The sequence below is a fragment of the Schistocerca piceifrons genome, chromosome 4 (genome assembly GCF_021461385.2).
Source record: "Schistocerca piceifrons isolate TAMUIC-IGC-003096 chromosome 4, iqSchPice1.1, whole genome shotgun sequence".
NCBI classification, from domain to species: Eukaryota; Metazoa; Arthropoda; class Insecta; order Orthoptera; family Acrididae; genus Schistocerca; species Schistocerca piceifrons.
The window spans coordinates 571,700,316-571,717,930 of NC_060141.1; the positions used below are offsets into that span (position 1 = coordinate 571,700,316).

The window sequence follows — 17,615 nt, forward strand, 5'->3', positions numbered from 1 at the left end:
TTTTACTTTGTATTTATTAGATTTTGCTTTCTGCCATTATACCTTCATTGAACTGAGTTGTTTATGAGCATGATGATACACCTCAATAACTGATTAAACCATTACTTAAAATTTTTGCGTAATTTACCATAATTTTCAATACAATGCTTGAACTCATGAATTAGGTACAATGGTTTCATTAACTTTTCCAACCTGTTAACTCACAACCTATTTCATACAGTTACTGTTAATACTTATAGTACATCGTAAGTAGCAAAATATAGCTTAAGAATGTTCAGGTTATAATACCAACAATACTACGAAAAGGATAGGCTGCTACCCACAGTAACGACAACTCAATGAGTTACAGGCAGGCACAATGAAAGGCTGTTAAACTCTGAGCTTCGGTCCAAAGCATTCTTCAGAAAGGAAATGCACACAGTCACACAAGGGAGTAAAACTCATGCACACGACTGCTATCTCTGGCTGCTTTTCAATTGATGGAAGTTGTTTAAAGTGGATGGTAATTGAGTCTTTTGCATCACTTTATGTTTCATCATGTTGATGACTATGTAAAAACTCAAGTGTGTGCACTTTTTATGTAATCTATAGCCAGTGTTCGGCTAATATTGTGTCTAAAACGGACTCTGTCTTCATGAAGTGATTTTGTTATTGATACTGAAGTGGAGAGATGGAGGTACATAATTCCATAAAAACATGTAGTGTGAAACTTGATCTTGTAATCATAATGTTTGTGGTGGTAATAAATGTGGGGAAAACCCACATTACTTGGAAGTCTGCGTAGTGTATATCATTTGCATAATTCGGCCTTAATGGACAATGCAGGTAGGCACTGTCGTGTGTTAATATTCCAGTGCCAAAATGTTTATTATGCACAATCATACAGCATAAGGCACCATACTGTGTGGTCATCAAAAGAGAACCAATGCTTTTTTTTATATATTGCAAAAGAGGGCAGTGAAGATAATGTGCAACATGACACACAGAGGTCATTGTATATTCAGCTTTACAAAACTTCACAGTATGGCTGGCACAGCATAGCCACACATTCAGTACCAAGAACAAACATGATCTAATACAGTTCCATTATAGCTGGACAAATAATGCATAAGTCTTGTCATACAAGTTGAAATCTTCACTGCCTTACCTAATGCTAAAAAAATAAAAAAATGCTATTACAGCTGAGTGCATTAAACCAGATAAAACTGTGTGCGTGTTTTCTCTCTTATGCTGAAGAAACGAGACATTCAAGACCAGATAATGTTAAGGCACTCACTAAGCAATATTGAGATTTTTACACTTTTTGTATCTGCTAGAAGATGTCAAAGCCACTAGCAGAGTAATATTTGAAGAAACCATACATCAATACCAAACACACAATTTTTTGTGCTTTAATATGATAAGCCACAAAACAATACTATGACACAGAGGAAACAACACGAGGTGTATGGAAGAAAAAATGAATTATGGAACTGATAAGGAAGCCGATTGTTATGAGAGTGAATCCTCACGTGATGATGCTCAGGCAAATCCATATGATATCACATCATTATCAGAGGTAAGCATCAAAAAAAGGCAATTATAAGGCATGCCATATTATTGCATGTGACTGTGGCTTATCATGACATGCAGTACTATATGTAACGTTGACTGTCATGAGGCTGGTGGTGGTCAAAGCAGAGTCTTACACCTGACACTGCATGCTCACCGGTGGCCACAGCAGGACATTATGCCGAACGCCATATGCCTAGCCCGGTGGGGAAACATCCATCACTATGCATGTGGCAGTCAATGTGTTAAATAATACCAATATTTAATGGAACCATTTACTATGGGGCTATTTCCTAGATATTTATCTGGAGCCCTTAACCATGAACAATTGTTTTACTTGTAATAGGGACCACTGAAGTTGAGTTGAGCTGTGGTGATCCCCGACACATGCAGTAGGCTGGGCAAAGCAGCTTCATGCTCCTACTTCAACCAATCATGTAACACGCATCTGTAGATGTATCTATGGCAAAGGCACAGTGTTGTCAAAGGTACACAGGCCACTATTGCTTTTGCAAGCAGCGATTAGCACTATGCATCTGAAAGCTGGAACAGTCCTGTTGGCTGTCAGGGATCATCTTATACAGACTCAACTGAACTACATATGCCCACTATAGGGGTTATTGTGGCTTGTCATTATATAGCTGTTGAATTGCTGTATTGTCCAGTGTAGATTCATGGGTTCATGCTGTTGTTGTGGTCTTCAGTCCTGAGACTGGTTTGATGCAGCTCTCCATGCTACTCTATCCTGTGCAAGCTCTTCATCTCCCAGTAACTACTGCAGCCTACATCCTTCTGAATCTGCTTAGTGTATTCATCTCTTGGTCTCCCTCTACGATTTTTACCCTCCACGCTGACCTCCGGTACCAAATTGGTGATCCCTTGATGCCTCAGAACATGTCCTACCAGCGGATCCCTTCTTCCGGTCAAGTTGTGCCACAAACTTCTCTTCTCCCCAATCCTATTCAATACTTCCTCATTAGTTATGTGATCTACCCATGTAATCTTCAGCATTCGTCTGTAGCACCACATTTTGCAAGCTTCTATTCTCTTCTTGTCCAAACTATTTATCGTCCATGTTTCACTTCCATACATGGCTACACTCCATACAAATACTTTCAGAAACGACTTCCTGACGCTTAAATCTATACTCGATGTTAACAAATTTCTCTTCTTCAGAAACGCGTTCCTTGCCATTGACAGTCTACATTTTATATCTCTTCTACTTCGACCATCATCAGTTATTCTGCTCCCCAAATGGCAAAACTCCTTTACTACTTTAAGTGTCTCATTTCCTAATCTAATTCCCTCAGCATCACCCGACTTAATTCGACTACATTCCATTATCCTTGTTTAGCTTTTGTTGATGTTCATCTTATGTCCTCCTTTCAAGACACTGTCCATTCCGTTCAACTGCTCTTCCAAGTCCTTCGCTGTCTCTCACAGAATTACAATGTCATCGGCGAACCTCAAAGTTATTTCTTCTCCGTGGATTTTAATACCATTTCCTAATGTTTCTTTTGTTTCCTTTACTGCTTGCTCAGTATACAGATTGTATAGAAACTGGGAGAGGCTACAACCCTGTCTCACTCCCTTCCCAACCACTGTTTTCCTTTCATGTCCCTCGACTCTTATAACTGCCATCTGGTTTCTGTAGAAATTGTAAATAGCCTTTCGCTCCCTGTATTTTACCCCTGCCACCTTTAGAATTTGAAAGAGAGTATTCCAGTCAACATTGTCAAAAGCTTTCTCTAAGTCTACAAATGCTAGAAACGTAGGTTTGCCTTTCCTTAATCTTTCTTCTAAGATAAGCCGTAGGGTCAGTATTGCCTCATGTGTTCCAATATTTCTATGGAATCCAAACTGATCTTCCCCAAGGTCAGCTTCTACTAGTTTTTCCATTCATCTGTAAAGAATTCGCGTTAGTATTTTGCAGCCGTGACTTATTAAACTGATAGTTCGGTAATTTTCACATCTGTCAACACCTGCTTTCTTTGGGATTGGAATTACTATACTCTTCTTGAAGTCTGAGGGAATTTCGCCTGTCTCATACATCTTGCTCACCAGATGGTAGAGTTTTATCAGGACTGGCTCTCCCAAGGCTATCAGTACTTCTAATGGAATGTTGTCTACTCCCTGGGCCTTGTTTCGACTCAGGTCTTTCAATGCTCTGTCAAACTCTTTATGGAGTATCATATCTCCCATTTCATCTTCATCTACATCCTCTTCCATTTCCATAATATTGTCCTCAAGTACATCGCCCTTGTATAGACCCTCTATATATTCCTTCCACCTTTCTGCTTTCTCTTCTTTGCTTAGAAATGGGTTTCCATCTGAGCTCTTGATATTCATACAAGTGGTTCTCTTTTCTCCAAAGGTCTCTTTAATTTTCCTGTAGGCAGTATCTATCTTACCACTAGTGAGATAAGATTCTACATCCTCACATTTGTCCTCTAGCCATCCCTGCTTAGCCATTTTGCACTTCCTGTTGACCTCATTTTTGAGACGTTTGTATTCCTTTTTGCCTGCTTCACTAACTGCATTTTTGTATTTTCTCCTTTCATCAATTAAATTCAGTATCTCTTCTGTTACCCACAGGATTTCTACTAGCCCTCGTCTTTTTACCTACTTGATCCTCTGCTGCCTTTACTATTTCATCTCTCAAAGCTAGGCATTCTTCTTCTATTGTATTTCTTTCCCCCATTCTTGTCAATCGTTCCCTAATGCTCTCCCTGAAACATTCTACAGCCTCTGATTCTGACAGTTTATCCAGGTCCCATCTCCTCAAATTCTCACCTTTTTGCAGTTCTTCAGTTTTAATCTACAGTTCATAATCAATAGATTGTGGCCAGAGTCCACATCTGCCCCTGGAAATGTCTTACAATTTAAAACCTGGCTCCTAAATCTCTGTCTTACCATTATATAATCTATCTGAAAACTTTTAGATCCTTTAGGATTCTTCCATGTTTACAACCTTCTTTCATGATTCTTGAACCAAGTGTTAGCTATGATTAAGTTATCTTCTGTGCAAAATTCTACCAGGCAGCTTCCTCTTTCATTTCTTAGCCCCAATCCATATTCACCTACTATGTTTCCTTCTCTCCCTTTTCCTACTAACGAATTCCAGTCACCCATGACTATTAAATTTTCGTCTCCCTTCACTATCTGAATAATTTCTTTTATCTCATCATACTTTTCATCAATTTCTTCATCATCTGCAGAGCTAGTTGGCATATAAACTTGTACTACTGTAGTAGGCAAGGGCTTCGTGTGTATCTTGGCCACAATAATGCGTTCTCTATGCTGTTTGTAGAAGCTTACTCGCACTCCCTATTTTTTATTCATTATTAAACCTACTCCTGCATTACCCCTATTTGATTTTGTATTTATAACCCTGTATTCACCTGACCAAAAGTCTTGTTCCTCCTGCCACCGAACTTCACTAATCCCCACTATATACAACTTTAACCTATCCATTTCCCTTTTTAAATTTTCTAACCTACCTGCCCGATTAGGGGATCTGACATTCCACACTCCGATCCGTAGAACGCCAGTTTTCTTTCTCTTGATAACGACGTCCTCTTGAGTAGTCCCCGCGCGGAGATCCAAATGGGGGACTATTTTACTTTCGGAATATTTTACCCAAGAGGACGCCATCATTATTTAATCATACAGGGTTCATGCTATTAGTGATTTTTGCATTCTTTTTAACTATTGCAATGTGGAAAACAAACTCCTTTTAAGGGTGTAGTCATCTCCCCTGCTAAGGACAAAAGTCGTGGCAGCCAACTCCAGATTTGAGTAAAATGGATACACAAACAGCAACATAATCTCATATGCATTAAAACAGATATTAACCACAATCAAAGAACTTTAGAAAAATTATCATTATTTTACTTAAATAATAGTTATTGTTAAAATTATTATTTAGCAGAACCAGCACAGAATAATAATGTATTATTATTACCGCAAATTTGATTTGTTTCATAAAAATGCTGTAACATGGACAACACTTTTATTTTTAAGTATCAAGTGTAGGTAAATGATGCAATTAAAAGGAAAGAAGCTGCTAGAGAAATGGGACCTCAATGTGCTTGCCACTGGAAATGCACAACAAAGATAGGAGAAGTGGCTTCCACAATATACCATGGCTTCTGAAACTTGGGGAATTTGTACGTGCAAAACAACTATGTTATTTCAGTACCTCAATGGCACCTCCAAACTGCACCAAACAGAAAAAAAAGGAAAACTGAGCAGTATTCTAGAAAGATAATTTATATATTCCGTTAAGGTGTAAGGAAAAGTGATCAAAGTCTGTACGGCAGCATTTCTCTCTGGTGTTGGGCTACAAAAATCAAGAGGAAGAGTGGAAAACATCGTACAGCAAGATGCTAGTGGTAAAAAGTTTGTTAGAAAGAGCAATGGGGCACCATGAGGAGAACACGTGTTCACGACCATATGCAAAGTACATCCACTTGTCAAAGCTACTACAGCAGGCACAGGCACTTGTATGTGGTGACAAATACATGGAAATTAAACACAGGTTTTTTATTTCTGATCATGTGACTCCCATCAGATATTCTGCATCCATTGAGAAATATAAAAGGTGACTGAAGAGCCCAAGAGGCAATTGAGCTTTCCAAGAACATAAGTAACTTATAAAGGGAAGACAGGCATGGGCTTCCTGCTTCGTGGTTTCCTGTCATCAAGGAAGTAAATACACGACAACAGTGCACAAGAAACACAAACTACAACCAGGAGATCACCTCTATGGCATGACAGTCACAGTTTGATAAACATTGTCCTTCTCATGTTATGCATGTTTCACTTTCTATCCAATAACAATGACCCACTAACAGTAGCCAGAAGAATTTTATTCAGTAAATCTTCTCCTTTAGCATAAGCATAGGAAGACTCCTTTTCATAAGTGAACGTGACACCAGTGCTTGACAGTGCTTGGTTAACTGAACACCAGAAGATCCTGAATAAGATCCCAGAAGAAGCATTTAAATATCAATCATGTAGAAGAAACATAAGAGGATGTCCTGCAAGATTTAACCTTCAATTTCATTATTACTGTCAACCTCTTCTCAGAATGATACTTTTTCACACACGGCAAATTTTTCCCATACTTCCAATCTTTTCACTTTGTCAGCTCTTTGGCTGGAAACTCAAAACCTTCACATACAATGGCTAAACATATACACTAGAATGATCCAAACATAATAATATATAGTGCCTATATATTACAAAGTTCTGTAGATGACGTATAAAATTTGGCTGTATTAACAATATGCAAACGAACTGGGATTTTTCACCTATCCGACAAACTAGATACAAAGATTTATACTTTTATTTCAACATAATATAATGTTAGCATACATATATACACAAAAATCCATATAGAGCAATGTGTAATACTACATTTAATTCTACAACAATTTGTTTATGGTTCTGGTTGCACTCCAGCAGCCCGTGCCAATTCTGCCATTTCAACTGGAAAAGAGGAATAGCAAAACTTAGTGCATCCACTGCAGTTAGTGTATAAAAATAAGTGAAAATTTCATAGGAAACTAGTGAGAACTACAGCTCTCATACGAACGACTACTGCTAAACTTACTTTTACTTAATCTAGCCTTTTCTTCCTTTAACTTAGCGTCACGAATTGCCTTTTCTTTTTCCTCTATTTCTCGCAATGCAGCTTCTTTCTTGGAAAGCGATCTTTGTCTTGATGCCCCATAAAGCACTCCAGCCAAAAGGAAACTCCATCGGCCAAACTAAAACAAATAAAAAAAAATCACATCATAATACTGCTATTACAGCAATAAACCATAGTGGTTACCAGAAATGACTGCAACCAGTCACCTTTGCTGCTGATGGCGCCTTTTTTTTTTTTCCCCCCCCCCCCCCCCCCCCACTACCAGTTTTGAATTAGCTAGTGACTCATCATCTGTTGGTGTGACTCATCATCAGATGGTATACAGTTCTCAATGTTTGACTTAAGAATTACCACCGACTTGACATAAAGATGTAAGTAATTCCAGATATTGATCACAAATTGATCTCTACAGGGCTACAAACGAACATTACGTACAATTTGCTGGGCATCTCAAAACTGGTAGTGGTAAAATAAAAATAATTTACCATCACAAAAGGTGACTGGCTGCAGTTGTTTCTGATACCCATTATACACCAAAATCTCACCATTCCACATCCATAATGGAAAAAGCTTTAATAAACCATAGTTGTCCCAGGCATGTAGTTGCAATAAATACTTATTTTCTTCTGGGCATTGAGGCTTCTGTATTTTTTTTTTTTTTTGGTGGGGTTTAAGGACGCTCAACTGCTGAGGTCATTAGCGCCCAGTCACTGTTGTTAGAGCACACGGAATCTAGTAAAACTCAAGGGGATGGGGGGGACACCAGAAAGACCTGACAAAGATGCAGATAAAATAAGTAAAAAGGTTAGATGTCTTTGGCCAAGCCAGTTAAAGTTATAAAAAGCAGAATACGAGCAGCTGCTCGAGCGTCATCACCTAAAACATCTGGTAAAGTAGATGGCAGGGACAGGACAACACGAAATTGACTAAAACGGGGACACGACAATAAAACATGGCACACTGTTAATGCCTGACCACAAGGGCACTGCGGGGCTGGGTCGCCGGAGAGCAGGTAGCGGTGGCTAAACCGGCAATGCCCAATCCGCAACCTGATCAGAAGGACCTCCTCTCGCCGAGATGGTCGGGAGGAGGTTGTCCAAGCAGTTGGGAGCGGTTTTACTGCCCGGAGCTTGTTTCCTTGGAGGGATGACCAAGCATCCCACCACAACGACACAAGCCTCTTACATACATCCCCACGAACATCAGATGACGGGACACAATGGGAGGCTGGCCGAGGCAGGAGGACTGCAGCCTTGGCTGCAGCATCCGCAGCCTCATTCCCAGGCACTCCTACATGTCCGGGAAACCACAGAAAGCTGACAGGAGAACCATTATCAGCGAAAGAATGGAGGGACTGCTGTATCTGTTGAATCAAGGAATGGACCGGATAGGGACCTCCAAGGCTCTGAAGAGCACTGAGTGAGTCAGAGCAGAGTACATACGATGAATGGCGGTGGCGGCGGGCATACTGAACGGCCTGATGGAGAGCAAAAAGCTCGGCCGTAAAGCTCTAACATTGGTCGAGGAGCCGGTATTTAAAGGTGGCGGGCCTGACGACAAAGGCACAGCCGACACCATCGTCAGTTTTGGAGCCATCGGTGTAAATAATAGTGTGACCGGCAAGTCGAGCACGAAGTTCGACAAACCGTGAGCAATACACTGCAGCCGGAGTACCCTCCTTCGGGAGTGAGCTGAGGTCGAGATAAATAGGAACCGGAGCCTGGAGCCAAGGTGGTGTCGGGCTCTCACCCTCTCTGAAGGTGGTAGGGAGGGCAAAATCCAATTGTCGAAGCAGGCGACGGAAGCGGACTCCGGGGGGGCAGCAGGGCAGACACATACAACCCGTACTGACGGTCGAGAGAATCGGCGAAGAAGGACTGGTAAGAGGGGTGGTCGGGCGTAGACAACAGCCGGCAGGCATACCGACACAGCAGTACTTCGCGCCGGTAGGTCAATGGTAATTCGGCAGCTTCAGCGTAAAGACTCTCGACAGGACTAGTGTAGAAGGCTCCGGTCGCAAGACGTATCCCCCAATGGTGGATGGAGTTGAGCCGGCGTAAGAGGGATGGCCGAGCGGACGAGTAGACAAAGCTCCCATAATCCAGCTTCGATCGGACAATGGACCAATACAAGCGAAGCAGGACAGTGCGATCCGCTCCCCAAGATGAACCGCTAAGAACTCTGAGGACATTAAGGGAACGTGTACAACGGGCCGCCAAATAAGAGACATGTGGAGACCAACACAGTTTCCTGTCCAACGTGAGCCCTAGAAACCTAGTCGTTTCCACGAATGGGAGAACAACGGGACTGAGATGTAAGGATGGCGGAAGGAACGCTTTATATCGCCAAAAGTTGATACAAACCGTCTTCTCTTCAGAGAACCGGAAGCCATTTGCCACGCTCCATGAGTAGAGGCTGTCTAGACAACGCTGAAGGCAGCGCTCCAGGAGGCATGTTCTCTGGGCACTGCAGTAGATCGCGAAGTCATCGACAAAGAGAGAGCCTGAGACATTACGTGGAATACAATCCATAATTGGATTGATCGCGATGGCAAAAAGGGCTACGCTCAAGACGGAGGCACTCCGTTCTCCTGGAGGAAGACGTCGGACAATACGGAACCCACACGTACCCTAAACTTTCGATCCGTTAAAAAGGAATCAATAAAAAGGGGCAGGCGACCGCGTAGGCCCCACCTGTGCATAGTGCGGAGGATACCTCCTCTCCAACAGGTATCATAAGCCTTCTCCAAGTTGAAGAACACAGCTACCGTTTGGCGCCTTCACAAAAAGTTGTTCATGATGAATGTCGACAAGGTCACAAGGTGGTCAACAGCGGAGCGGCGGCGATGAAAGCCGCATTGGACATTAGTAAGTAGTCGTCGAGATTCAAGAATCCAGACTAACCGAGCATTAACCATGCGCTCCATCACCTTACAGACACAGCTTGTAAGAGAAATGGGGCGGTAACTAGAAGGAAGGTGTCTATCCTTCCCGGGTTTGGGCATAGGAACAACGACGGCGTCACGCCAACGCATGGGGACCTGACCTTCGGTCCAGACGCGATCGTAGGTACGAAGAAGGAAGCTTTTGCCTGCCGGAGAAAGGTGTGCCAGCATCTGAACGTGAATGGCACCTGGCCCCGGAGCAGAGGACCGAGACAGTGCAAGCGCACGTTCGAGTTCCCGCATAGTAAAGGGGGCATTATAAGTTTCCAGATTCAGTGAGTGGAAGGAAGGTCGCCGAGCCTCTTCTGCCTCTTTCCTGGGAAGGAAGGCAGGGTGGTAATGGGCGGAGCTTGAAACCTCCGCTAAAAAGCGGCCGAAGGCATTTGAGACATCCACAGGGTCCACAAGTACCTCATTACCTGAGGTCAGGCCAGGTACCGAGGAGTGGGCCTTAATGCCCAACAGCCGGCGCAGGCCACCCCAAACGACGGAAGAGGGAGTAAAACTGTTAAAGGAGCTGGTGAAAGAGGCCCAACAAGCTTTTTTGCTGTCTTTGATGACTCTACGGCATTGCGCTCGAAGTCGTTTGTATTCAATACAATTCGCCAACGTAGGATGGCGGCGAAAGGTGCGTAAAGCACGTCGTCGAGCACGGATAGCGTCCCTACAAGCCTCGTTCCACCAGGGGACGGAAACGCGACGTGAAGAAGAGGTAGTACGAGGAATGGAACATTTGGCAGCATTGATGATAACAGCCGTGAGGTATTCGACCTGACTGTCACAACTGAGAAAATCGTGGTCCGGAAAGGTCGCCAGGGAGGAGTAAAGTCCCCAGTCAGTTTTCAGTATGTTCCAGCGCGAAGGACTTGGGGATGGGGTGTGGTGCAGGAGACGAACGACACAGGGGAAATGGTCGCTCGAATAGGTGTCAGAAAGGACATACCACTCGAACCGACGGGCAAGAGTGGTAGAACAGATCGAGAGGTCCAAGTGGGAGTAGGTATGAGTACAGTCCGAGAGGAAAGTCGGGGCGCCGGTATTGAGGCAGACGAGATTGAGATGGTTGAAGACATCCGCCAAGAATGAGCCTCTTTGACAGGATGCAGGAGAGCCCCAAAGGGGATGATGGGCATTGAAGTCGCCAAACAATAAAAACGGTGGGGGAAGCTGAACGATCAGGTGCATCATGTAAGCCCGACTAACAGCAGATGACGGAGTGTAGATGGTACAAACTGAAAAAGTAAAAGCAGAAAGAGTAATACGGACAGCTATTGCTTGGAGTGGGGTGGTCAATGGGATGGGATGGGATGGTAATAGACATTGTCCCGAACGAGCAACAAGAACCCACCATGAGCTGGGATACCGTCCACAGGGGTGAGGTCATACCGCTCCGAGGTATAGTGGGTAAAGGCAATACGGTCAGTCGGGCGCAACTTGGTTTCCTGGAGACCAAGGACGAGCGGACAGTGCAGGCGGAGGAGCAGTTGTAATTCCTCCCGATTAGATCGAATACCTCTTATGTTCCAATGTAACAAGGCCATCGCTAGTCAAAAAGTTGGGGGAACGAGACGGGGGAAGAGCTGGTCACCTCGACGGCCGCGGAGGGCCAGGTTGCGAGGGAACAACGCTACAACCGGCGGGAGGCGGATCCGGTTCCATCGAGTCGTCGCCAGCTGCGGCCGCTGTCCCTGGTCGTGTAGGAGGGGCAGCATCATTTGCCGACGAGAGGCCAGCTGAGCGCCTGGCAGCAGAGCGTCCCGGCGAAACTGAGGACGGCCGGGAGCAGCGACTCACGGATGGAGCGTCAGACGAAACGCGCCGGGGTGGAGAGGGGGATAGAGACTTCTTCTTGGAGGCCTTCTTGGAAGGCCGAGGAGGCACAGGGATGGTGGGCTGGACCCGAAGAAGGTCGTCACGCGCGGGGTCCGTTTTGGAACGCCGGACCTCGGAAGCTGGGGTCTGGAACACTTCCCCGATGGACGCCTGAGAAGAGGATCGCTTCTCAGGTGGCGGGGGGAGAGGAGGAGGAGGAGGAGGAAGGGTGGCCCCTTAGGGCAGAGGGGGTGGGGGCCACGGGGGAGGAGGATCTGGAAGGGAGGGATTTGGGAGGTGGAGGCAGAGCCCCCTGATGAGCGGAGGAGGTGGAGGGGGGACAGGATAGGGGAGAGGATACCGCGGAAGGAGTGGACACAACTGAGGCAAACGAAGTGGTCAACGGCACGGGATGGAGGCGGTCATACTTCTTCCTGGCCTCAGAATAAGAGAGCCGATCCAAAGTGTTGAGTTCTTGTATCTTCTTCTCCTTCTGATATGCGGGGCAGTCTGAGGATCTAGGCTAGTGGATGCCAGGACAATTAATGCACCAAGGTGGTGGGGTGCATGTATGTTCCTCACGAAGAGGACGTCCACAATCGCCACAAAGGGGCTCAGCCTCACACCGTGACGACATGTGCCCAAAGCGCAAACACCGAAAACAGCGCATAGGAGGCGGGACATAAGGTCACACGTCGCACCGGTAGCACATCACCTTTACCTTCTCCGGGAGAACGTCCCCCTCGAAGGCGAGGATAGAGGCCCCGGTGTCGATGCGACGGTCTTTGGTGCCGCGCTGGACTGGACTCGCCGGACGAAATGCACGCCTCGGCGCTCCAGGTTGGCCCTGAGCTCCTCATCAGATTGTAGCAGGAGGTCACGATGAAAAATAACCCCTGCGTCCTATTTAGTGCCAGATGCGGGACAATGGACACTGGGATGTCCCCTAGGCGGTCGCACGCCTGGAGTGCCGCCGACTGTGTGGCAGAGGTGGTCTTGATAAGAACGGACCCTGAACGCATCTTGCTGAGAGCCTCGATTTCCCCAAAGATGTCCTCAATGTGCTGAACAAAGAACATGGGCTTGGAGATGGCGAACGTCCCCCCATCGGTTCGAGAACAGACCAAATAGCGGGGGAAGTACTTCGCCCCAAGCCGGCGGGCCTGTCCCTCCGCCCAGGGAGTGGCCATGGGGGAAAGGGCAGGAGAACCAGAACTAGAAACGGTACCTTTTCTTTTGAAAGACTCGGCCGCAGAGCAACCTGATACGTGTTGACGTTTCATCTGCGAAACATCCGCCCCGATACCACCCACTCCGACCAGGGGCTCTCCCCACGGGCGCCACCCAGCCTCCAGGGGCTCTCCCCACGGGCGCCACCCAGCCTCAGCAAGGGCCACCTGGCAGGATGACCGGTGCCGGGAGTCCTGATGCCCCAAGGAGACGGGCATCTACTCCTTGGCCGACGTGGGGAGGGTGCAGCTCAGGTATCGGCAGTACGATCCCTGTGTTGTCAGGGTGCTACAACCTAGAGGGTACATGACGACCCCACCACAATGGGCTGGCTACCGTGCTGGATTTCTGGTGCCATGGAAAGTCCATCATGATCGCTGGTGCAGATGGGGATGCACTATGGGCGTAACTTGGACAACCCATCAGGCGTTTAGGCCCAATTTGAGGAATAGTGGGTATGGTTACAACGCCGGTACAATGCTGAGTGCCAAGGTCTTAGTGCACGTAGGACCAGTGGTACACCACGTAAGGTATCCTTCCCCAAAAGGCTCGTACTTCTGTAGAATTTTGAAAAATGGAGGTCAAACCCCAAGGGGGACCATCACATGGAAGGCCGAAACGGTTGAACCTCCTTTTAGTCGCCTCTTACGACAGGCCGGAATACCTTGGGCCTATTCTTACCCCGGACCCGCAGGGGGGAGGCTTCTGTATGAAATGATAATTACATATTTCTTTAATAACAAATTTTTAAAAATCCCAATCTTATGTATGATCCTAAGACCAGCTGTTGTGCAAATAATGAATAGTAAAGGTCAAAAAGTCACCAATTATATTATACTGAAGACATGCCTTTAACCTCATTGGAAAACTAGAAATATTAACTAGGTTTACGAACATTGCCAATAGCATCAGTTCTGCTAATTTTCTATAACAGATTACGTCTCTTCAAAAAGCAACAGATCTACATGTAAATGATCTAATTAATCCCTACTAATGATTAGGTTCTGAGACCCTTTAGTCCTATTTTAACAGAAGGCTGGATAGAAGAGTAAATAACTCCAAGACAACAATTCTAAATCTATTTTTTCACTTCTGATAGAGCATCAAGAATACTGAGGAGAAAATAATATATGATAAATCACACAGAAAGGAAGTTCTACTCCTGAATCACAGCTACACAACTATCTTTGCCTTCTGTGCATGCACCAGGAAAGAATGATTTAACTAGGAAGATGCAGCAATTGTGTGGATTTAAAAGGGCTATACATGTAAAAATCTCAAGCAGTAATTGAATTCCTCAACTGTGTGAATCTTAACACCAGATAAATTTATGATAAACTGTGCAAAACTGATGAAGGTGAGGCAACGAGCATACTAGTTGTTAACAGATGAGGGGCTATTCAATTCAGGATGAGAAAATGCCACAGTCTATAGAGAAAAGACTTTCCACTGTGACAAAGAGGATATACAAAACAAACTCTGGAACTAAGGTACAAGTGCACTTAATATACCATGGCTTTCCCCCTGCATGCAGCTGCTGGTAACAGTTGTTGCAATGAGTGATTGGAAGCGAATGCAATGAATCACGAGTTGGTTGTGGGTAGCCAGTGCAAATACTCACTTGTAATTTGCTATTCTTTGTAAATAAAGTTAGGCCTAACTGCTATTTTGTTCTGCAAGATTAGAATTTAACCACACCGTCCAAATTTTTATTGAAACTGCAAATAAGACACATAACAACATTATTGCAATGATGAACTTATTTCTCAGGCTACACGACATCAATCTATGGCAGCAACTTTATTTTGGTGTTAAGTCGTTAGCTTCACCAACTCACAACCAAACTGTCACATTCAAACCCTATCGAAGCCTTGGACTTCATTGCTTAACAGGCTGTTGGGAAATTTAGTTTTCTTCCATTCAAATTAGTTGCGTTCACCAACTCAACCAAACTGTCACCTTCCCAATTAACCCAGGCCTTTGGCTATTCTACTGGTTAGCCTTTCTTCCCAATCTCCATTTTGGAAAAAAACCAATTTGCATATTCTGCCAAAAGAAATCATTAGATTCCATGACTCAATGGGTACAGTATAATATGGTTGACTGGCTATAACCGACATAAACAAACTGCCAACAATAGCATGAAGCTGAAGAGCCTGATACATAACTGCACTTAAGTTAGAATTAATGTATTGATAGAAGCAACTGTGTATGAAAGTAGTGAAAGGTATACTTCCATGTTTCATAAATACTGCTTACTGCCCTTACGTGTGTTCCTTTTTTACATGGCCTATAACTGTCTGTGTATACTATTCCTAAGTACAGAATATGTGTGTGGGTTGCCTTTACAGTAATTCAGACAATGTGCTTGTGGTTCACATACATATTTATAAAATCACAGTCTTCGTTATCGTGCACTTCACAAAACAGAATTGGCTTCAGTGGGTAGTCAAAAAATAGAGGAAGAATAAAATACGTCATTCCAACCAGCAAGATGACGTTTGCGTGGAATGAAAGTGATAGCTCCGATATTGTGCACAAACAATAGTTCACTTTGAAATGTACATCTAACACATCAGGGTAAAAGTTATGTAGTGGAGCCACCTTTTTCCATTTTTCACAGTTTAAGAATACTTGTACATAACGTGCACCAAACTGCTCTTTGGAGACTTCTCTATTATCTAGTACAGGTTTCTGAATTGACTTGCCATTTTATTTTTTAGAATGAAAAGTGCTACAGGTCACAGGTCAGCCTGTCACCAGAGCTTTTATTTGGCATGTGACATTCTCTTTCGTTGGTTTCACCAACTCTCAACAAAATTATTCCCATTCAACTTAACCTAGACTTCAGGCTATTGTACAGATCAGTATCGCCATAACCAAGATTCAAGAGGAGGGGAGTAGGGGGCGATACTACACTCTAGCTCAGGTTTGACCTAAAATGTGTCTCCTATGGAAAAAGACTTTCATAAGGAAAGTCTTGGCTACTTCAATGGGCTGATTAAGTCTGCTATATTTAACTAGGGGAAATTAACCCCATTTCGTCCAAATATCAGAACTGGGGCTCTATATCAGTGCTTCGAGTGAAAAATATAGCCAAACAGAACTGTTAAGCAGCATTTGTGATTGAGGTGATATGGGGACTATTTTACATACATCAGATTTTGAGAGTGGTTTATGTCCTCTGTTATGATGACACAGGTGACAGCGAACGAGTGGTATCAGCAGGTTCAATGTTTCCAATCTAACACTTTACCAACAGTTGCAGACACAGGACAAAGCACAATTTTTCATGTTTACTAAATACCAATTTATATAATTTTGTAGATGCACAGAGCAAATAATTTATGGAAGGTACACGCACTGCCCTCTTTCACACACGATCACTCAAGTGTTTGTCACTCTTTTAAGATGCCTGCATGTAGCTTTATCTGCATAATCAAATGGCAGGCTAGAGGACGAGGCAGGTTCTCTTGATTATGTGTTACTTCTCCGGTGTGTTAAGTGTTTTTCAAATTCACTCATTTATCCGTGTGCCCAAACGATATTCCCAAATACATTGAAATGTACATACATTTAGCATGATGCCGTGATAAGTACCCGAGATTCAGGAATGGCATCACGTTATAGGGTTTCTTCCCGGTCCAACTGCATAATGTGCGCTAGAAGAATAACTAATTATTCCGATCCTTCTCCACAATTCTTATTGGAGCGACACGAGGCCTGAAGAATAAATTCGTCACCTAATACCGGCTTTTTAAACATTGTTACTAAACTCTCACGGAATAATTTGGACCTCCCGTCTACTGAAATCTGTGACCTGGTAACGTATCCTCTCGGAAAAACGCTGTCCGACATTGACGGTACAGTATATTGAACCACAAAAGTATTGCCAGATCCCTAATGGGCAACTTCCAGTCAGATGGTTAAGATCGATTCTTTAAATTATTTATTAGCTATTATCACATCTACACATCCGATACGTTCACCGTATACACATCTTTCCGATGGGGGAAAAATCTCACATTCAATTTCAGTGAGAGAGTGAGGACTACTATCCTATAATGTAAATATAACGCATTTTAAGTTAGATTACTTTGTAATAATGTTTGTACTGAGAGAATTGTTCTCAAACGGCTTTTTTACTTTTCACTTTTAGAACGATGTTTAAAAAAATTCTACCTTTATCAGAGGAGATACCCTCACTGGTGGTGGAAGATCCGCCATGATTGCACGAATGGCCACAATTAGAAGTTCACAGATATTATAGCCTAGCATAGATCCTTAGTAAAACTCAAAGTTCATAAACATATAAGGTAAGTAAAAATTAAGGATTTAAATATATAAGCTGCATCGCTTTTTTAACTACTGGATTTCCACTTTTTTTACTTCATTTACATAGTCAATAATTTATGAATAAAA

The 17,615-nt window shown here is 43.9% G+C and overlaps 1 protein-coding gene across 1 annotated transcript; it reads right to left on the bottom strand.

The window, feature by feature from the left end:
- Window positions 1-6,883: 6,883 nt before the first annotated feature.
- Window positions 6,884-17,464, bottom strand: LOC124795067 (ATP synthase subunit e, mitochondrial). Its single transcript, XM_047258874.1, has 3 exons — window positions 17,376-17,464; window positions 7,169-7,325; window positions 6,884-7,044 (listed from the first exon to the last, which is right to left on the bottom strand). Exons 1-3 carry the CDS (start codon window positions 17,418-17,420, stop codon window positions 6,995-6,997), a joined length of 252 nt encoding a protein of 83 aa, XP_047114830.1. The 5' UTR covers window positions 17,421-17,464; the 3' UTR covers window positions 6,884-6,994.
- Window positions 17,465-17,615: the final 151 nt, after the last annotated feature.

Excerpts from the sequence above, each read along its gene's own strand:
- LOC124795067 (XM_047258874.1), bottom strand. The coding sequence starts at position 17,420 with ATGGCGGATCTTCCACCACCAGTGAGGGTATCTCCTCTGATAAAG. Across the intron at positions 7,326-17,375 it reads GGGTATCTCCTCTGATAAAG|TTTGGCCGATGGAGTTTCCT; the intron begins GTAGAATTTTTT and ends TATTTGTTTTAG. Across the intron at positions 7,045-7,168 it reads AAAGGCTAGATTAAGTAAAA|TTGAAATGGCAGAATTGGCA; the intron begins GTAAGTTTAGCA and ends CCTCTTTTCCAG.